General features: G+C 37.9%; 1 protein-coding gene across 1 annotated transcript in view; it reads right to left on the bottom strand.

Moving 5' to 3' along the window:
• The window catches only part of CRACR2A (calcium release activated channel regulator 2A), a 499,417-nt gene that overhangs the window by 122,329 nt on the left and 359,962 nt on the right, over positions 1 to 17,126 (bottom strand). The window contains exon 11 of the mRNA XM_053718747.1: positions 1,566 to 1,611. Within this exon, the coding sequence (XP_053574722.1) occupies positions 1,566 to 1,611 (46 nt within the window). The remainder of the gene's footprint in view (positions 1 to 1,565; positions 1,612 to 17,126) is intronic.

The following is a 17,126-nucleotide window of genomic DNA, read 5'->3' as shown; positions in this document are numbered from 1 at the left end:
ACCATTACTTAGTAACAGGACTATGTGCTGAAGTAGGAGCTGGCTCATGAACCACCATTACTTAGTAACAGGACTATGTGCTAAAGTAGGAGTTTGCTCAGGAACCACAATTACTTGGTAACAGGACTATGTGCTGAAGTAGGAGTTTGCTTAGGAACCACAATTACTTGGTAACAGGAATATGTGCTGAAGTAGGAGTTTGCTCGGGAACCACCATTGCTAGGTAACAGGACTATGTGCTGAAGTAGGAGTTTGCTCAGAAACCACCATTACATGGTAACAGGACTATGTGCTGAAGTAGGAGTTTGCTCAGGAACCACCATTACTTAGTAACAGGACTATGTGCTCAAGTAGGAGCTGGCTCAGGAACCACCATTACATGGTAACAGGAACCACAATTACTTGGTAACAGGACTATGTGCTGAAGTAGGAGTTTGCTCACGAACCACAGTTTATTCATAAATAGCTACACCAAGAAGTGCTGAAAAACCTAATTGGAGTGTGAACCCCTTTAAGAGGAATTAAGTTTAGATATGTACTCTTATAGGATTTTCTCCAAATAATCCTATTCAATATAAATATTAGATCACAAAAATAGTCAGTTTACAGCAGCTACTACACTATACATTTACAATATACCCACAAATCATGCAAAGTATCACTTTTAATTGCAAAACTCTTTAGAACAAAATCAGCTAAAAAAAAAAAATTAACAAGCATCAATAAAAAAAATACAAATTAATCTATTTGTTGATTCAATATATTTTTTTTCCAAAATATATAATACAATAAATTAAATATTTTAATATAAAAAATGCCCAGCAACACAAGGCGTCAATAGTAGTGGTTCCATGCCTGTGATCTCTGCAGTAGGTTGTTGCAGTGATCACATGGGACAAATAGAAAGAAAAATATAAGTATAGTATCTACTCTGCCTGTCATCACCTCACTTGCAATTTTATTTCCAGACAGGCAGAATCGTTACTATATTGTAGAGAAGCATATGAGTAGGCAACTTTGTAGTTTCAGTGTTAGGTCTATGAGCTATCTATAGATCTGCTCCCCTATCTACCTCGGCCAGTAATTGTCCTCCCAAGTAGGAAAAGCATAACATCTTTATTTTGTATTTGTTTGTTAAATTTAGATATAATTATTTTAGGACCTTTATTACAATTTATTTAAATTTTACTAATATATACAGGGGAAAAAAACTTGTTGTCTCACTCTCATTATGGGCATTGTACATAGCCATCTAAAAAAACTATTGGTCTACCCATTTTCAACTGTCTTCCCAGAAGTAAAGCCCAGAAAAAGATATTAATTAATTAAATGTTCTATTATTTGACAGATAACTCAAAGGCCCTACCATCCAAATTATAACCATTTACATAAGCTCATATATGTATATAGTATATTGTAGAGTTTTTTATATATACAATTTTTCATTTTATATTACCATCTCAAAGTGTTTTTAATGTCCATTTAAATACAATTATTTTATACCAATTGTATACACATTGCTACTTTAGAGAAAGAAACCAAAAATAATTGTGCTAATTATTTACCTGTAAACAACTATCTCGTTCATCTCTTAAGTGCTTATTCATTTCCCTGAAAAAAGAAAAAATAGAGATTTTTTGATAATCCAAAGAACAACTGTTGAAACTGCAATGTCTTAAGCACAAATTGTTCTAAATTACAAGTGCAGCACAAAAATATTAGCAAACAAAGCCAAAAGAGCCCAGAACCAGTCTTCCTTCTTCAGTATGTGTGCAAGTCACTAAGGAGTATCTGTAGCCCCCAAATTTATAGCCAAACAATGAAATAGTGACAGCACCACAGGTATCAACAGGTGAAAGGTTTAATGGGAGAACCTCAAGATCACAAGTACATGCAACGTTTCGGACCTACATGGTCCTTAATCATGCATGATTAAGGACCATGTAGGTCCAAAACATTGCATGTACTTGTGGTCTTGAGGTTCTCCCATTAAACCTTTCACCTGTTGATACCTGTGGTGCTGTCACTATTTCATTGTTTGAAAAAAATATTAGCACCCTTGAACACTAACACCACTCAAGTTAAATCGATAGAGCTCCTTTTCTTGCGCTCATATTACAAGTTGAAAGTAAAAAGTTTGTGCTAAAGCCAAAAGGGCAATATGAAATACTTGAAATAACTTTGTTCTACACTTAGAGGAAATTTTAAAATGATTCGGTTTAGTAGGTTTAGAGATATTTGTGATTGAAAAAACATGGGTATGAGTTGAAAATCCCATAGACTTAACATTGGAGATCTAGACACATGTATCTGAGACTCGGCTGCATGGATTTGTTTGAGTCTTGGGGCTAGATTTATTAAGTGTTGGGCGAGCATGATCCGCCCAACATCACAAAAGCATTTCTGATTAAATGCTTGTGCAATGCCGCCCCCTGCACATTCGGCAGGGGGTGTCAATCATCCCGATCGTATCCAATCAGGATGATTGCTGTCCACTACCTAAGAGGTGGCAGACAAGTTAAGGAGCAGCAGTCTTAAGACCGCTGCTTCTTAACTCAAGTTTCTGGTGAGCTGGAAACTACGGGGGTAGAGAGCAGCATCTGCTGCTTATTAAATCTACCCCTTGGTATTTAAAAAGATTGTGTGGTGAGGATCTGCTGTTATATGGTATGAACATTTGGGTGACTAGTGGTTTTTGAGATATTTTGAGTTGTTTTAATCTAAAATTCAAGATGGTGCATAAGCACATGTTTGCACGTGCGTGTTTTATTGTTTTTGTAACGTTGTTACATCTGTGTGCCTGGTAACTGTAAGATGAGTGTGGCTTTGTATTAGAAATTCACATTTTTAAATGCTCGTATCTTTGGAGTGGAATGACATATCTTGCTGAAATTTAGCAGTTAGATCCAGACTGTGAATCAGTAGAAAACTGGAAAATGTTAGGCGATTTGTTAAATTTTTTAGATTGAAAAAATAGGGTTAAGGGTTGAAAATCCTATAGACTTAATATTGGAGATACAGAATAGTTTATCTAAGAAACGACTGCATGGATTTGTTTGAAGCATGGTATTTAAATAGATTGCGCAGTGAGGGTCTGGCTTTTGCATTGGATGAATGTTTGTGTGATTAGTATTTTTGAGATATTTTTAGTTTTTTTAAACTAAAATTCAAGATGTCACCATAAGCACATTTTTGCACGTGCATATTTTGTTTCTTTTGTAAACAATCTTCTCTGATATTACTGAATGCTGAACAAAGGTCCATGTCACGTCCTCAGCCATGGCAATTAGATCTAAGAGAAGTGTGAGTTATAAGAATACTACACTATAGTAAAAAGGAATTATTGAAGATCTTACAAAATAATTATTTTGTGAGGGTGGTGGGTAGGGTGATGCTAAATCAGTATTATACCAAATATATTTTGTATTAACTTTTTTTTTTTAAATGAAATAAATATATAGTGGGTATTTTTGATATTTCTGATAGAAAACAGGTTAAAGGTATGTTTAATATCTTTTTCATTATTACTATTTTTAAAGCTCTAGGAAGTCGTATATAATAGAAATGACTGCAAAATTATTTTTTAATTGTTTTTTTCTTATTTATTTAGACTGTACTTGTGGAGAAATTATTTCCTGTTATAGATGCACAATAAGTACTAAACTTCTACTGGAAGGATCTATGAAGATTGATATCATAAAATAAGTGCAATGAGATGAGTTGGATTACTACAAAGTGATCTGAATTATAATAGGGTGTTCTTGAGAATTTTTTAACTGAAAATTATGGAAGAAAAAAAGAAAATAGATTTATTTCAAAGTCTTTTTGTTTTTGTTTATATTTATTTATTTTTTTTAGCAATACAGCATGGTAAATTTAAAAATATCTATGATAAATATAGTTTAATTTTTGTTTTCAAAAATAAAAAATTGGAAACTAATTGGAACAAAATTACTTTTAGGGTAATTGTTCACCAGATTTTAATTTGCATTAATTTTTTTTGTATATGATCCATTTATTTAGCACATCTGGGAGTGTTTTTGTAACGATTCGTTTTGCTTATTTTTTAATAACATTGTGCTGATTTTTAGACTCCTAACCATGCCCAAAGTTTTAGATATATACACACACGTTTACAGACTACTGCTGGTTTCTGTTTGTGTAATGGGTCTTTTCATATGCAGGGAAGGGGGTGAGGGAGAGTATCTGTTCTCAGCCCTTTTCACTAAGTGTTCCAGCTTAACCTCATTAACAGTGTTAAACTTGGAGCTTCTAAGTAAGTTTTTAAAAGGTTTTATACTGGATTTTTAGATCAGTATCAGTGCATTGTCTTCTTTATAGTAGTGTCTATTACATGCAGTTATATGAAAATAGGTGTATACTGTCCATTTAATGCCTAGAGTTTAAGTTGTTTATCAAACGTTAAACAACAAGGGAATTCCCAACTTAAACTGGCACCACCCTGGGTGCATTGAGTGACATCATCAATGACATCACTGATTACATCCCACATGGCATTGTTGATGACATCATCAATTACATCACTAGTGACATCACCTATGACATCAATGGCATCAGCAGTGGCATAACCCATGACATCATCCTACAGAACAGAGACATTATATTTTTGTAAATCACCAATGACATCACTAGTGACACCAACCTATGATCTAATTAATGACATCAGTAGTGATATAACTCATGACAATTTCTTACACATCAGAGAAATGTGTAAAAAAATGTATTAGAATGTATCTCAGATTACATTGTGCAATATTGTTTATAACATCACATATGATGTAATTAATGGTAAAACCATATACAGAAATGTGTAGAAATATATGTAGTGAAATTTTTAATATGTTGCTTGTGTTTGCTTAATTAATTTTATGAAACGTGTTAAGTGTGACCTAAGAGAGTAAGAATGGATTATGTATTATAAGTGTAAGAGGGCTAGCAAGATGCTCAGTGTTAGGGAAAAGGAGAAAAATGCTGTAGAAGTTAAGGTGAGCTTGAGAAAACTAACCAAAAAATGTTGTACAAGGAAAATCTAGAGGATAAAGAAGGCTGCTTGTGAAATTAGGGCAAGAAAAGGTAAATTAGGTGTATCTCAGAACGATTTAAGGATGAGAAGACTGATGTGTATAAGAGAGAAAGGTAAGATCAGAAAGAGAGTATGATTAATGGAAAGAACGAGAAGCTCTGTAAGAGAAAAAGGAGGGGTGTTAAAAATAGACTAGTGTGAGAAGGGTAAGGCAACAGGTTACAGGTAAATATTAAGGTAATTTAGAGTCATGAAGTTCTGATGTGATATAGACATGGTTTATAGAAGGGACAACACAAAAAGCCAGGCTGTGTGTGAGGGAAAGGAAATGATATGGAGGAATGAGGAGATGCTTGTGTGTACAGATGAGGATATGGGCTAGGGTGAAGAAAATAGGGTTAAAAAGCAAAAAGAAATTGCTGTGTGTCGTGGTGGCTGTTAAGATGTTATACTTTTAGAAAATATATATATTTTTATTTGAAGAATGATGTGATGGCTTTTGTCATTACTGATGTCATTGATGTCACTAGTGATGTCATTGATGTCACTAGTGATGTCATTGAATATTTAAATATTATATTGACACTACTGATGCCATTGATGATGTTATAGGTCATGTCATTGATATATATTTTTTTTTAAATAATCTTTTATTGAGGTTTTTTCAAGTAATAACAAGTGTAACATGGCCATGACACTACTGATGCCATTGATGATGTTATAGGTGATGTCATTGATATATATTTTTTTAAATAATCTTTTATTGAGCTTTTTTCAAGTAATAACAAGTGTAACATGGCCAAGCTGCGTGAGATGAGCACCCTGGTGTCTCTCAGTCCCATGTAGAAGTTGTGAGTTGCATTGGTCGTGGGGTTCCCACACCTCTAGAAGGGTGTTAGTCGCTGTATTAGCATCTGGTGCTTGGAGGGAAATTAAACCCTGTGACCAAAGGCTTCATTCTGTGATGAGTATGCGATGTAGTTTACAAAAGTGCTCATCCAGCAGCTCTCCTACTTTTTTCAGCAGAGTTTCTATTGCTGTCGCCATTTTTGTTTTATATAGTGGGGACACGCGTCCAGGTGGGCTATAGAAGCTTTGGAGGTAGCATATGTATTTACCAATCTTCCTGCTTCTAGCAACATAAAATATAATCTTGGGTGAACGGTTTTATTTGCTTACTATTAGCTGGTTGCTGCAGAACAAGAGCTGCTCTTCCCGAATGATCGGGGGGGAGGGAGTGTTGTGAATTCGAGTAAGGCCGCCGCCTATGTTCACAACAGACTAGCTCAGGACCCAGATACACTAGCAAAACAAGCTTGGTGTTATTCAGACCAGAAGAGTACAAGGTAGCTGCACATCTGAGTTATGAGTAAGGATGAGAAATATCTTCACAGATAATCGGCGGATCATCAGGGTTTTCCTGGGAGCTTCATAGTTTACGGCCTGTCATGGCCGCTTCCTAGCCACACCCCCCGTCATTGATAATTTAACAAAATGTAATTTCTATTTATGATATCATGCATGCGGGTACAGTGTAAATTAGGAATTTCCTTGCTTTTTAACATTTGATTAACAACTAAGTTTTTTTGCCAATAATATATATATGTATATATATATATATATATATATATATATATATATATATATATATATATATATAGAAATGTCCAGCAAAGTGCACTCCAGATCCTATATGTATGAGCCTTGGGTGCTTAAAGCCACAATACTAATACCATCAAAACAAGCAGCACTCCAAAGGTCTTATATCCATATGTCACCTTTATTAAGTGAACGTTTTCGGGCTACAAAAAACCCGTCCTCAGACTTACAGGGTTATGCAAACTTACCACCACGCTGTGTTATATCCACCACCAAACAATGAACTACGCTCTCCACGTTAGATGCGTCTCCCCTGCGAGTGACGTCATCGGCCGTGGCAACGTAACAGGGACTAAAATAAAATGAACACATTTAGACAAATAATACATAAAAAACTAACCTAGGCAATACGCATCCTGATATAATATAGGACAATAGAAAAAATGGAAAAAATGGCATCTAATAATGTTATGCAGTTCCTAGTGCCGTACCACACATGTCCCGACGGTTACCATAGCAACCTATATCAACAATGCAGCACATTCAATGCGGCATATGTGGAGGACAACATAAGAACTACATAAGAACTACAAACATATTGGTTATGGCATACAGCAACCAAAGGCATTGCTACAATAGACAATCTATATATGAGTACAATAATCAATATCACAACATACTAACAAAGGCCAATTTTATAATCAGCCCTACTAAATAACAAACGGCCCAAGAATAACCATATAGGTATAAAGCATAGGGGTCAAATAGTTTTGTCTATCCAAACTATTATAGGTTGCTAAATAATTTAGAATTAACTCTATTAATTAACTATATGCCATACCAAAATAGAATAAGTGAGTTCAAGGTGAACCCTATACTAAAAATAAAAATAAAAATAATTAGAATGATTCAGGACTCTCAACAGAGGCATCCATTTTCAGCAGAGACTTATAAGAACACATGCCAGTCCAACTGGGTATTGAGTCCATAGGGAACCAGAGTATTCAACTCAAATGTCCATTTGGCTTCCCTTTGTAGCAGCATACGGTTCCTATCTCCTCCTCTTGATAATGGCGGTACATGGTCAATGATCGTGTATTTGAGATCCATAACATTATGCTTCATTTCCAAGAAATGTCTGGCTACTGGTTGTTCCGATGCCCCTTTCTTAATCGCTGTCTTAATAGCAGATCGATGATTTGCCATACGTGTACGTAGGTCATCTGTGGTCTTCCCTACATAATATAATCCACAAATACAGTGTAAGAGGTACACTATATGTGTAGTGGTACACGTCAGGCGGAATCTGTGTTTATACATTTTGCGTTTGTGTGGATGAGTGTATAGTAGAACACAAATCGATTTCCTGGATGTTAGATTATATAAAGGGAATGGGAAAATGGATGCCTCTGTTGAGAGTCCTGAATCATTCTAATTATTTTTATTTTTATTTTTATTTTTAGTATAGGGTTCACCTTGAACTCACTTATTCTATTTTGGTATGGCATATAGTTAATTAATAGAGTTAATTCTAAATTATTTAGCAACCTATAATAGTTTGGATAGACAAAACTATTTGACCCCTATGCTTTATACCTATATGGTTATTCTTGGGCCGTTTGTTATTTAGTAGGGCTGATTATAAAATTGGCCTTTGTTAGTATGTTGTGATATTGATTATTGTACTCATATATAGATTGTCTATTGTAGCAATGCCTTTGGTTGCTGTATGCCATAACCAATATGTTTGTAGTTCTTATGTAGTTCTTATGTTGCCCTCCACATATGCCGCATTGAATGTGCTGCATTGTTGATATAGGTTGCTATGGTAACCGTCGGGACATGTGTGGTACGGCACTAGGAACTGCATAACATTATTAGATGCCATTTTTTCCATTTTTTCTATTGTCCTATATTATATCAGGATGCGTATTGCCTAGGTTAGTTTTTTATGTATTATTTGTCTAAATGTGTTCATTTTATTTTAGTCCCTGTTACGTTGCCACGGCCGATGACGTCACTCGCAGGGGAGACGCATCTAACGTGGAGAGCGTAGTTCATTGTTTGGTGGTGGATATAACACAGCGTGGTGGTAAGTTTGCATAACCTTGTAAGTCTGAGGACGGGTTTTTTGTAGCCCGAAAACGTTCACTTAATAAAGGTGACATATGGATATAAGATCTTTGGAGTGCTGCTTGTTTTGATGGTATATATATATATATATATATATATATATATATATATATATATATATATATATATATATATATATATATATATATATATATATATATATATATATATATACAATGTCAGAAACAGACCTTGCACTCGCTGGATTTTTTAACAAACTTTTTTACTTGGCAAAATTAGTGACGTTTCGGGGACAGTGTATCCCCTTCCTCAGACAGTGAATGCTTCAAACATTGGTGAATTTATACAAACAAACAAATAACCCCTCCCCCCAATTAGCAAAAAAAAACGCCAAAAGTGTTGCTATGGTGACCGTATGTCACAAAGTGAACATCATATATAAGCTGTAATATAAGCAATCATTGCTGTGACAGTGAAAATGATCAAATTAAAAGACCTATAGCAGTATGAACATGGTAAACAACTTAACATTCCACAGTACTGGTAATCTTAACATACCCCTTATATCCGTTAGTATCTGGGGAGCCAACCAATATTGAAAGCCTTATATGTTGTTACCTAGGTGGTCAGGCATAAAGTACACACTCAAAACCTACCATGATTGCAAAACAACCAAAGTTCAATGCAGATCGCCGTGTACCACGCCACCGCAACTGCACCCGCACTAGGGAAAGCAGACAAACCCGGAAGTGCATCGGCCGATCACGTGTGTGGCGATGCACCAATCACTCGGGTTGCGGTTGGGGTTGCCATGGCAATGGGTCACAACGATCCAAATAGCAACAAGGAAACAAGTCAAACAAATTAGCTACTAAGCATAACATTGTAATAATACACATCAATCGATACTTATAATGCGCGCTGCTATAGTGGCTATCCCACTGCTATAAATATAACCAATAAACAATATATAAAGCATAGCAATCCTTCTGTACTATAATGGGGGTATATTAATATCATACACTGAACCCTAAAGCGCATATCTATCGTAGTGGACGCTGCTACAGGGACTATACCACTATTGTACATTTACTATCCAATATACACAGGGTACCATGATGGAGGGTATGTACAAATTTGATACACGGTAATACCACCCATTTAAAGAAGGTGATCTGAGATGGCATAACCCATGAATCTTCCCAAGAGAGAGTACCAAACACCCCGAAGAAAAGAATAAACCAAAGTGAATGCAAACACCAACTATACATCGTGATACAAGGTAAACAATAAAAAAATAAAAAAATAAAAAAAATAAAAAATGGGAAAACAATGGGAAAAAAATGGGAAAAAAAACAAAAACAGAAAAAATAAATGAAAATAAAAATAAAAATAAGAATAGACACCAAAGGCGAACAAAGACAATAGAATAACAATAGGATAAACAAGAGGGGGAAAAAAGGAGGAAAAAAAAGGGAAAAAAAGAAAGAAAAAGAAAAAGAGAAGAGAAAAACAAAAGAAGAAAAACACGAAAAAAAGAAAAATTAGAGAACAAAATAGTAGAAGCAAAGTGTCAACAAGCCACGAGTGAGGCAGAATAGAAGGTTAACAGCAAGAAGGGAATTATAACCAACAAAACGTCGAATAGAGTGTGGACTCTCAAGTAGAAAAAATCAGGATAACATGGACTCCCATGGTGAGGCAGATCTCCATAAGGGCTGGATCTAATTTACAAGAAACAATGCCAGTCAAACATAGTATTAAGTCCATGTGGTTGCAGGGTATTCAAACGAAAGATCCATTTGGCCTCAACTTGTAGGAGAAGTGTATCCCTATCACCACCCCGCCTTAATGGGGGGACATGATCAATTAGGGTGAATCTCAGATCATGGAGTCCGTGGCCTTTCTCCACGAAATGCCAGGCCACAGGTTGATCACTAGAGCCCTTCTTAAGAGCCGTTCTGATGGATGATCTGTGGTTAGCGAACCTGGTCCAGGCATCGTCAGTTGTTTTTCCCACATAGAACTTCCCACAGCTGCAATTTAGTAGGTATACCACATGAGAGGTGGTGCACGTTAGCACATGCCTAATCTTGAAACTCTGATTGCGGTGGGGATGTCCAAAGGTTGGTCCTGGAATCATGGCATTACAGGTGGTACATCCCACACACCTATAGCATCCTGGTTTCTTTCTCTGTGTCAACCATGTCTCAGGGTTGTAGCAATGGGTGGGATCCGTGAGCATCAACAGATCTTTTAAATTTTTATCACGTTTGTAACCCACTCTCGGAGGTTGCCACTTGTTGAATGGAAGAGAGGGGTCACCTTGTACGATGTGCCAGTGTTCTCTTAGTGTTATACCTAAGGCTCTAGTTGAAGGACTATATACCGTGGTAAAGGTCATCCGCTGCTCGTCTTTCGGATCGGTTTGGGTAGACATCGTGGTATCACTTTCCACTCCCATTCTACTTTGTTTAACAAGGTGCGGATTATATCCTCGTTGTACAAATCGTTGCTGCATCTCATCAAGTTGCTGGTGTCTTCTGGTCTCATCACTATTATTTCTTGCGGCCCGCTGCAGTTGGGCTTTCGGAATAGCCCTGAGGAGTGCAGTCGGATGATTACTTGTGGCGTGTAGGATAGAATTCCTGTCCGTGGGTTTCCTAAACAACGAGGTACCCAAATAACCACTCTCTGTTTTGAAGATGTTTAAGTCCAGGAACTCAATACTTTCCAAATCGTGTTTGAGTTTGAGTTTCACTGGATTATTGAGTGAATTCAATTCTTCAAACCATCTTTCCAACTCTGTAGCTGTACCCCTCCAAATAATTAGCAGGTCGTCTATATACCGTTTGTAGTATATCATTCCTGGATTCTGGTATATCTTCATCACATGTAGTTCGTAGTGCTCCATGTATAAATTGGCCAATGAGGGGGCCACGTTTGATCCCATGGCCGTACCTGATATTTGTTGGTGGTACTTTCCTTCGAACCTGAAATAGTTGAGACGTAGACCAATGTTTGAAGCATTCACTGTCTGAGGAAGGGGATACACTGTCCCCGAAACGTCACTAATTTTGCCAAGTAAAAAAGTTTGTTAAAAAATCCAGCGAGTGCAAGGTCTGTTTCTGACATTGTATCTAATTTCACTAGCACCCTGGTTGCTGCAAATAAGTGAGAGTGCACATCTTTGCTAAACGGATATCAATTTGTTGTTGCACCCACATGATAGAAACCTCTCTCCAATTAGACATTTGTCTATTCACCACCAACACTTCACACTACACCTGACCTGTGGCAATTTATGATGGAACCTGATGTAGAAAGCACACAGACCCTAACCTTTACGGTGGATGACGCAGCCAGAATTCTTTTTAATCCTGAAGAGGAGACTACTGGTGACAACACAGCACAAGCCATCTATTTGGCTTTGGTGAAATTGAAAAAGAAGGAAGTTGATTTACGACTACATGGAGTCTATCTCTCAGAGTATTATAGGAAGCTCATGATCCCTAGGGGTTTCAGGATACGTAATCAACCTACTATTGGACGCAACAATCCGGAGTTCTGCAAGCGCTGGTGCGCAATACTCAATAAATGTTCCTTGGATCTCATTCTCTTGGTCACAGAAGAGGTGAGAAACCAACTTGAAAGAGTCAAAGTGGAAATACAGGAATGAGAAAGAGATAAGATTGCAGTACTGACCGAGGATCCATCTGAACAGTGGCTTGACAAATTGTCTTCCCAGATTAAAGAATATAAAGAGACCCTTGTGCAATTCAAGAACAGAAATTTGCAAACAGTAATCGAAGACCATAAGGATAAAACTGTTTATCGATGGTTAAACAGTGGCGAGAACAGAAGACCATTCCCCCCGCGGCGTAGGAGACAAAGATTCCACACAAAACAATCTCTCCAAACTGTAGACAGCAGCTCTGGATCTGACACAGAAGCACCACTGACCCAAGATAGAGCAAGTGGGGGCCAAACCTCCGGGCAACAGATTTTTCAAGGGGTCACCACCAGAGCCGGCCAGAGAGGACGAGGAAGAGGCCACACATACGGAGGGGGGGCTGGAGAGAGAAAACCACCACTCCCGACCAGAAAATAACAACCACTGGTCCTGTTGAGGACCTAGTGGTAAACATCAGTGACAGAGTTTTAACCACGGTAGAGAGAAGGGTGTTAAATAGAGGCTTGAGTTTTGTACCCTCTGGCAAGAGTGATGAGTTCACTAATTACATTGATTGCCAGAAATTCCAGCGGTCTCTGCGACTAAAAGAATTCTTCAATGTCCAGTCCGCAGATGGTGACACACACAAGTTTAAGAACAAAAGCTCGTTTGACCCCTCAAGCAACAACGCAAGTATCAAAACTTACATGAGATTGGTCTCTCAAGATCTGAGAAGATATGAGTCCAATAAATATCACACTAACCTAAGTCCAGAAGAAAAGGCTGCCATCACTACGTTGTCTAGGGACCCTGACATTGTGATCCGCACCGTGGATAAGGGCGGTGCGGTAGTCGTATTAAACTACAAATACTATAGTGATGAAATCAAACAGCAACTTAGTGACATTGAGACATACCAACCACTTCAAAGGGATCCAACTAATAATTTCCAAATTCTGATACAGCAGGTGGTTCAAGAAGGATTGAATGAAGGGTGGATTGATGAAGACATAGCTGGTTTCTTGAGGATTAAACATCCAGTCTGTCCCAAACTGTACACACTTCCCAAAATCCACAAGGTTTTGGAGAAGCCTCCCGGGAGGCCAATTGTCTCTGCCCGGAATTCTATCACCTCTAGGTTGGCTATCTATGTGGACCATTTTCTTCAGCCCCTTGTGAGAAATATGAGGTCATACCTTAGGGATTCGTCACAGCTGATTGCAGAACTGAAAACTATCAAGTTCGAGGAGCCATACATCTTGGCCACAGCAGATGTAAATAGTTTATATACAATTATTCCACATGAGACTGGGAAACAGTATGTGGCTGATGCTTTGGACAAACATCCCTATATTGGTCCACCTAGAGACCTCCTGATAAAACTGCTAGACCTGAGCCTACGTCTCAACTATTTTAGGTTCGAAGGAAAGTACCACCAACAAATATCAGGTACGGCCATGGGATCAAACGTGGCCCCCTCATTGGCCAATTTATACATGGAGCACTACGAACTACATGTGATGAAGATATACCAGAATCCAGGAATGATATACTACAAACGGTATATAGACGACCTGCTAATTATTTGGAGGGGTACAGCTACAGAGTTGGAAAGATGGTTTGAAGAATTGAATTCACTCAATAATCCAGTGAAACTCAAACTCAAACACGATTTGGAAAGTATTGAGTTCCTGGACTTAAACATCTTCAAAACAGAGAGTGGTTATTTGGGTACCTCGTTGTTTAGGAAACCCACGGACAGGAATTCTATCCTACACGCCACAAGTAACCATCCGACTGCACTCCTCAGGGCTATTCCGAAAGCCCAACTGCAGCGGGCCGCAAGAAATAATAGTGATGAGACCAGAAGACACCAGCAACTTGATGAGATGCAGCAACGATTTGTACAACGAGGATATAATCCGCACCTTGTTAAACAAAGTAGAATGGGAGTGGAAAGTGATACCACGATGTCTACCCGAACCGATCCGAAAGACGAGCAGCGGATTACCTTTACCATGGTATATAGTCCTTCAACTAGAGCCTTAGGTATAACACTAAGAGAACACTGGCACATCGTACATGGTGACCCCTCTCTTCCATTCAACAAGTGGAAACCTCCGAGAGTGGGTTACAAACGTGATAAAAATTTAAAAGATCTGTTGATGCTCACGGATCCCACCCATTGCTACAACCCTGAGACATGGTTGACACAGAGAAAGAAACCAGGATGCTATAGGTGTGTGGGATGTACCACCTGTAATGCCATGATTCCAGGACCAACCTTTGGACATCCCCACCGCAATCAGAGGTTCAAGATTAGGCATGTGCTAACGTGCACCACCTCTCATGTGGTATACCTACTAAATTGCAGCTGTGGGCGGTTCTATGTGGGAAAAACAACTGACGATGCCCGGACCAGGTTCGCTAACCACAGATCATCCATCAGAACGGCTCTTAAGAAGGGCTCTAGTGATCAACCTGTGGCCCGGCATTTCGTGGAGAAAGGCCACGGACTCCATGATCTGAGATTCACCCTAATTGATCATGTCCCCCCATTAAGGCGGGGTGGTGATAGGGATACACTTCTCCTACAAGTTGAGGCCAAATGGATCTTTCGTTTGAATACCCTGCAACCACATGGACTTAATACTATGTTTGACTGGCATTGTTTCTTGTAAATTAGATCCAGCCCTTATGGAGATCTGCCTCACCATGGGAGTCCATGTTATCCTGATTTTTTCTACTTGAGAGTCCACACTCTATTCAACGTTTTGTTGGTTATAATTCCCTTCTTGCTGTTAACCTTCTATTCTGCATCACTCGTGGCTTGTTGACACTTTGCTTCTACTATTTTGTTCTCTAATTTTTCTTTTTTTCGTGTTTTTCTTCTTTTGTTTTTCTCTTCTCTTTTTCTTTTTCATTCTTTTTTTCCCTTTTTTTTCCTCCTTTTTTTCCCCTCTTGTTTCTCCTATTGGTGTCTATTCTTATTTTTATTTTTATTTTCATTTATTTTTTCTGTTTTTGTTTTTTTTCCCATTTTTTTCCCATTTTATTTATTTTTTTATTTTTTTATTGTTTACCTTGTATCACGATGTATAGTTGGTGTTTGCATTCACTTTGGTTTATTCTTTTCTTCGGGGTGTTTGGTACTCTCTCTTGGGAAGATTCATGGGTTATGCCATCTCAGATCACCTTCTTTAAATGGGTGGTATTACCGTGTATCAAATTTGTACATACCCTCCATCATGGTACCCTGTGTATATTGGATAGTAAATGTACAATAGTGGTATAGTCCCTGTAGCAGCGTCCACTACGATAGATATGCGCTTTAGGGTTCAGTGTATGATATTAATATACCCCCATTATAGTACGGAAGGATTGCTATGCTTTATATATTGTTTATTGGTTATATTTATAGCAGTGGGATAGCCACTATAGCAGCGCGCATTATAAGTATCGATTGATGTGTATTATTACAATGTTATGCTTAGTAGCTAATTTGTTTGACTTGTTTCCTTGTTGCTATTTGGATCGTTGTGACCCATTGCCATGGCAACCCCAATCGCAACCCGAGTGATTGGTGCATCGCCACACACGTGATCGGCCGATGCACTTCCGGGTTTGTCTGCTTTCCCTAGTGCGGGTGCAGTTGCGGTGGCGTGGTACACGGCGATCTGCATTGAACTTTGGTTGTTTTGCAATCATGGTAGGTTTTGAGTGTGTACTTTATGCCTGACCACCTAGGTAACAACATATAAGGCTTTCAATATTGGTTGGCTCCCCAGATACTAACGGATATAAGGGGTATGTTAAGATTACCAGTACTGTGGAATGTTAAGTTGTTTACCATGTTCATACTGCTATAGGTCTTTTAATTTGATCATTTTCACTGTCACAGCAATGATTGCTTATATTACAGCTTATATATGATGTTCACTTTGTGACATACGGTCACCATAGCAACACTTTTGGCGGGTTTTTTTGCTAATTGGGGGGAGGGGTTATTTGTTTGTTTGTATAAATTCACCAATGTTTGAAGCATTCACTGTCTGAGGAAGGGGATACACTGTCCCCGAAACGTCACTAATTTTGCCAAGTAAAAAAGTTTGTTAAAAAATCCAGCGAGTGCAAGGTCTGTTTCTGACATTGTATCTAATTTCACTAGCACCCTGGTTGCTGCAAATAAGTGAGAGTGCACATCTTTGCTAAACGTATATATATATATATATATATATATATATATATAAACACACATATATATATACACACACACATATATATTTATATATATGTTTTACATGTGTTTTAGTGTATTTTATTAAAGCCCTAACACATTACTTTAGGTCTCAAATTGCTCTAACCTGTTAAGCACTTTTACAGCACTCAAGCGCAAAACATAACATAATGTTTAGCACAGCCACGCTATCCATTGAAATATAGGGTGCGCTAAAGGGATGTTGGCCGCGCTAAACATTTTCTGGTTATTCTGTTTTACCATGGACTTGTAAAACCAGATTGCCCGCTAATCTTAGTGCAGTCCAGTGATATCTGCGCTATCAATAGTGCGCCTGCACTTTTAATTTGGGCCATTATTGGACATGATACTGAATGACCAAATATCGACTATTGAATAAAAGATTAACTTAAGTGTGCTAGAAACATCAGGTATGATGGGTATTCAGCAAAACGCAGGAGACTATCACGTAAAGGGGC

This window comes from Bombina bombina, chromosome 6, assembly GCF_027579735.1.
Source record: "Bombina bombina isolate aBomBom1 chromosome 6, aBomBom1.pri, whole genome shotgun sequence".
NCBI classification, from domain to species: Eukaryota; Metazoa; Chordata; class Amphibia; order Anura; family Bombinatoridae; genus Bombina; species Bombina bombina.
The sequence above is the reverse complement of the archived record's forward strand: the minus strand, read 5'-3'. Positions and strand labels throughout refer to the sequence as shown.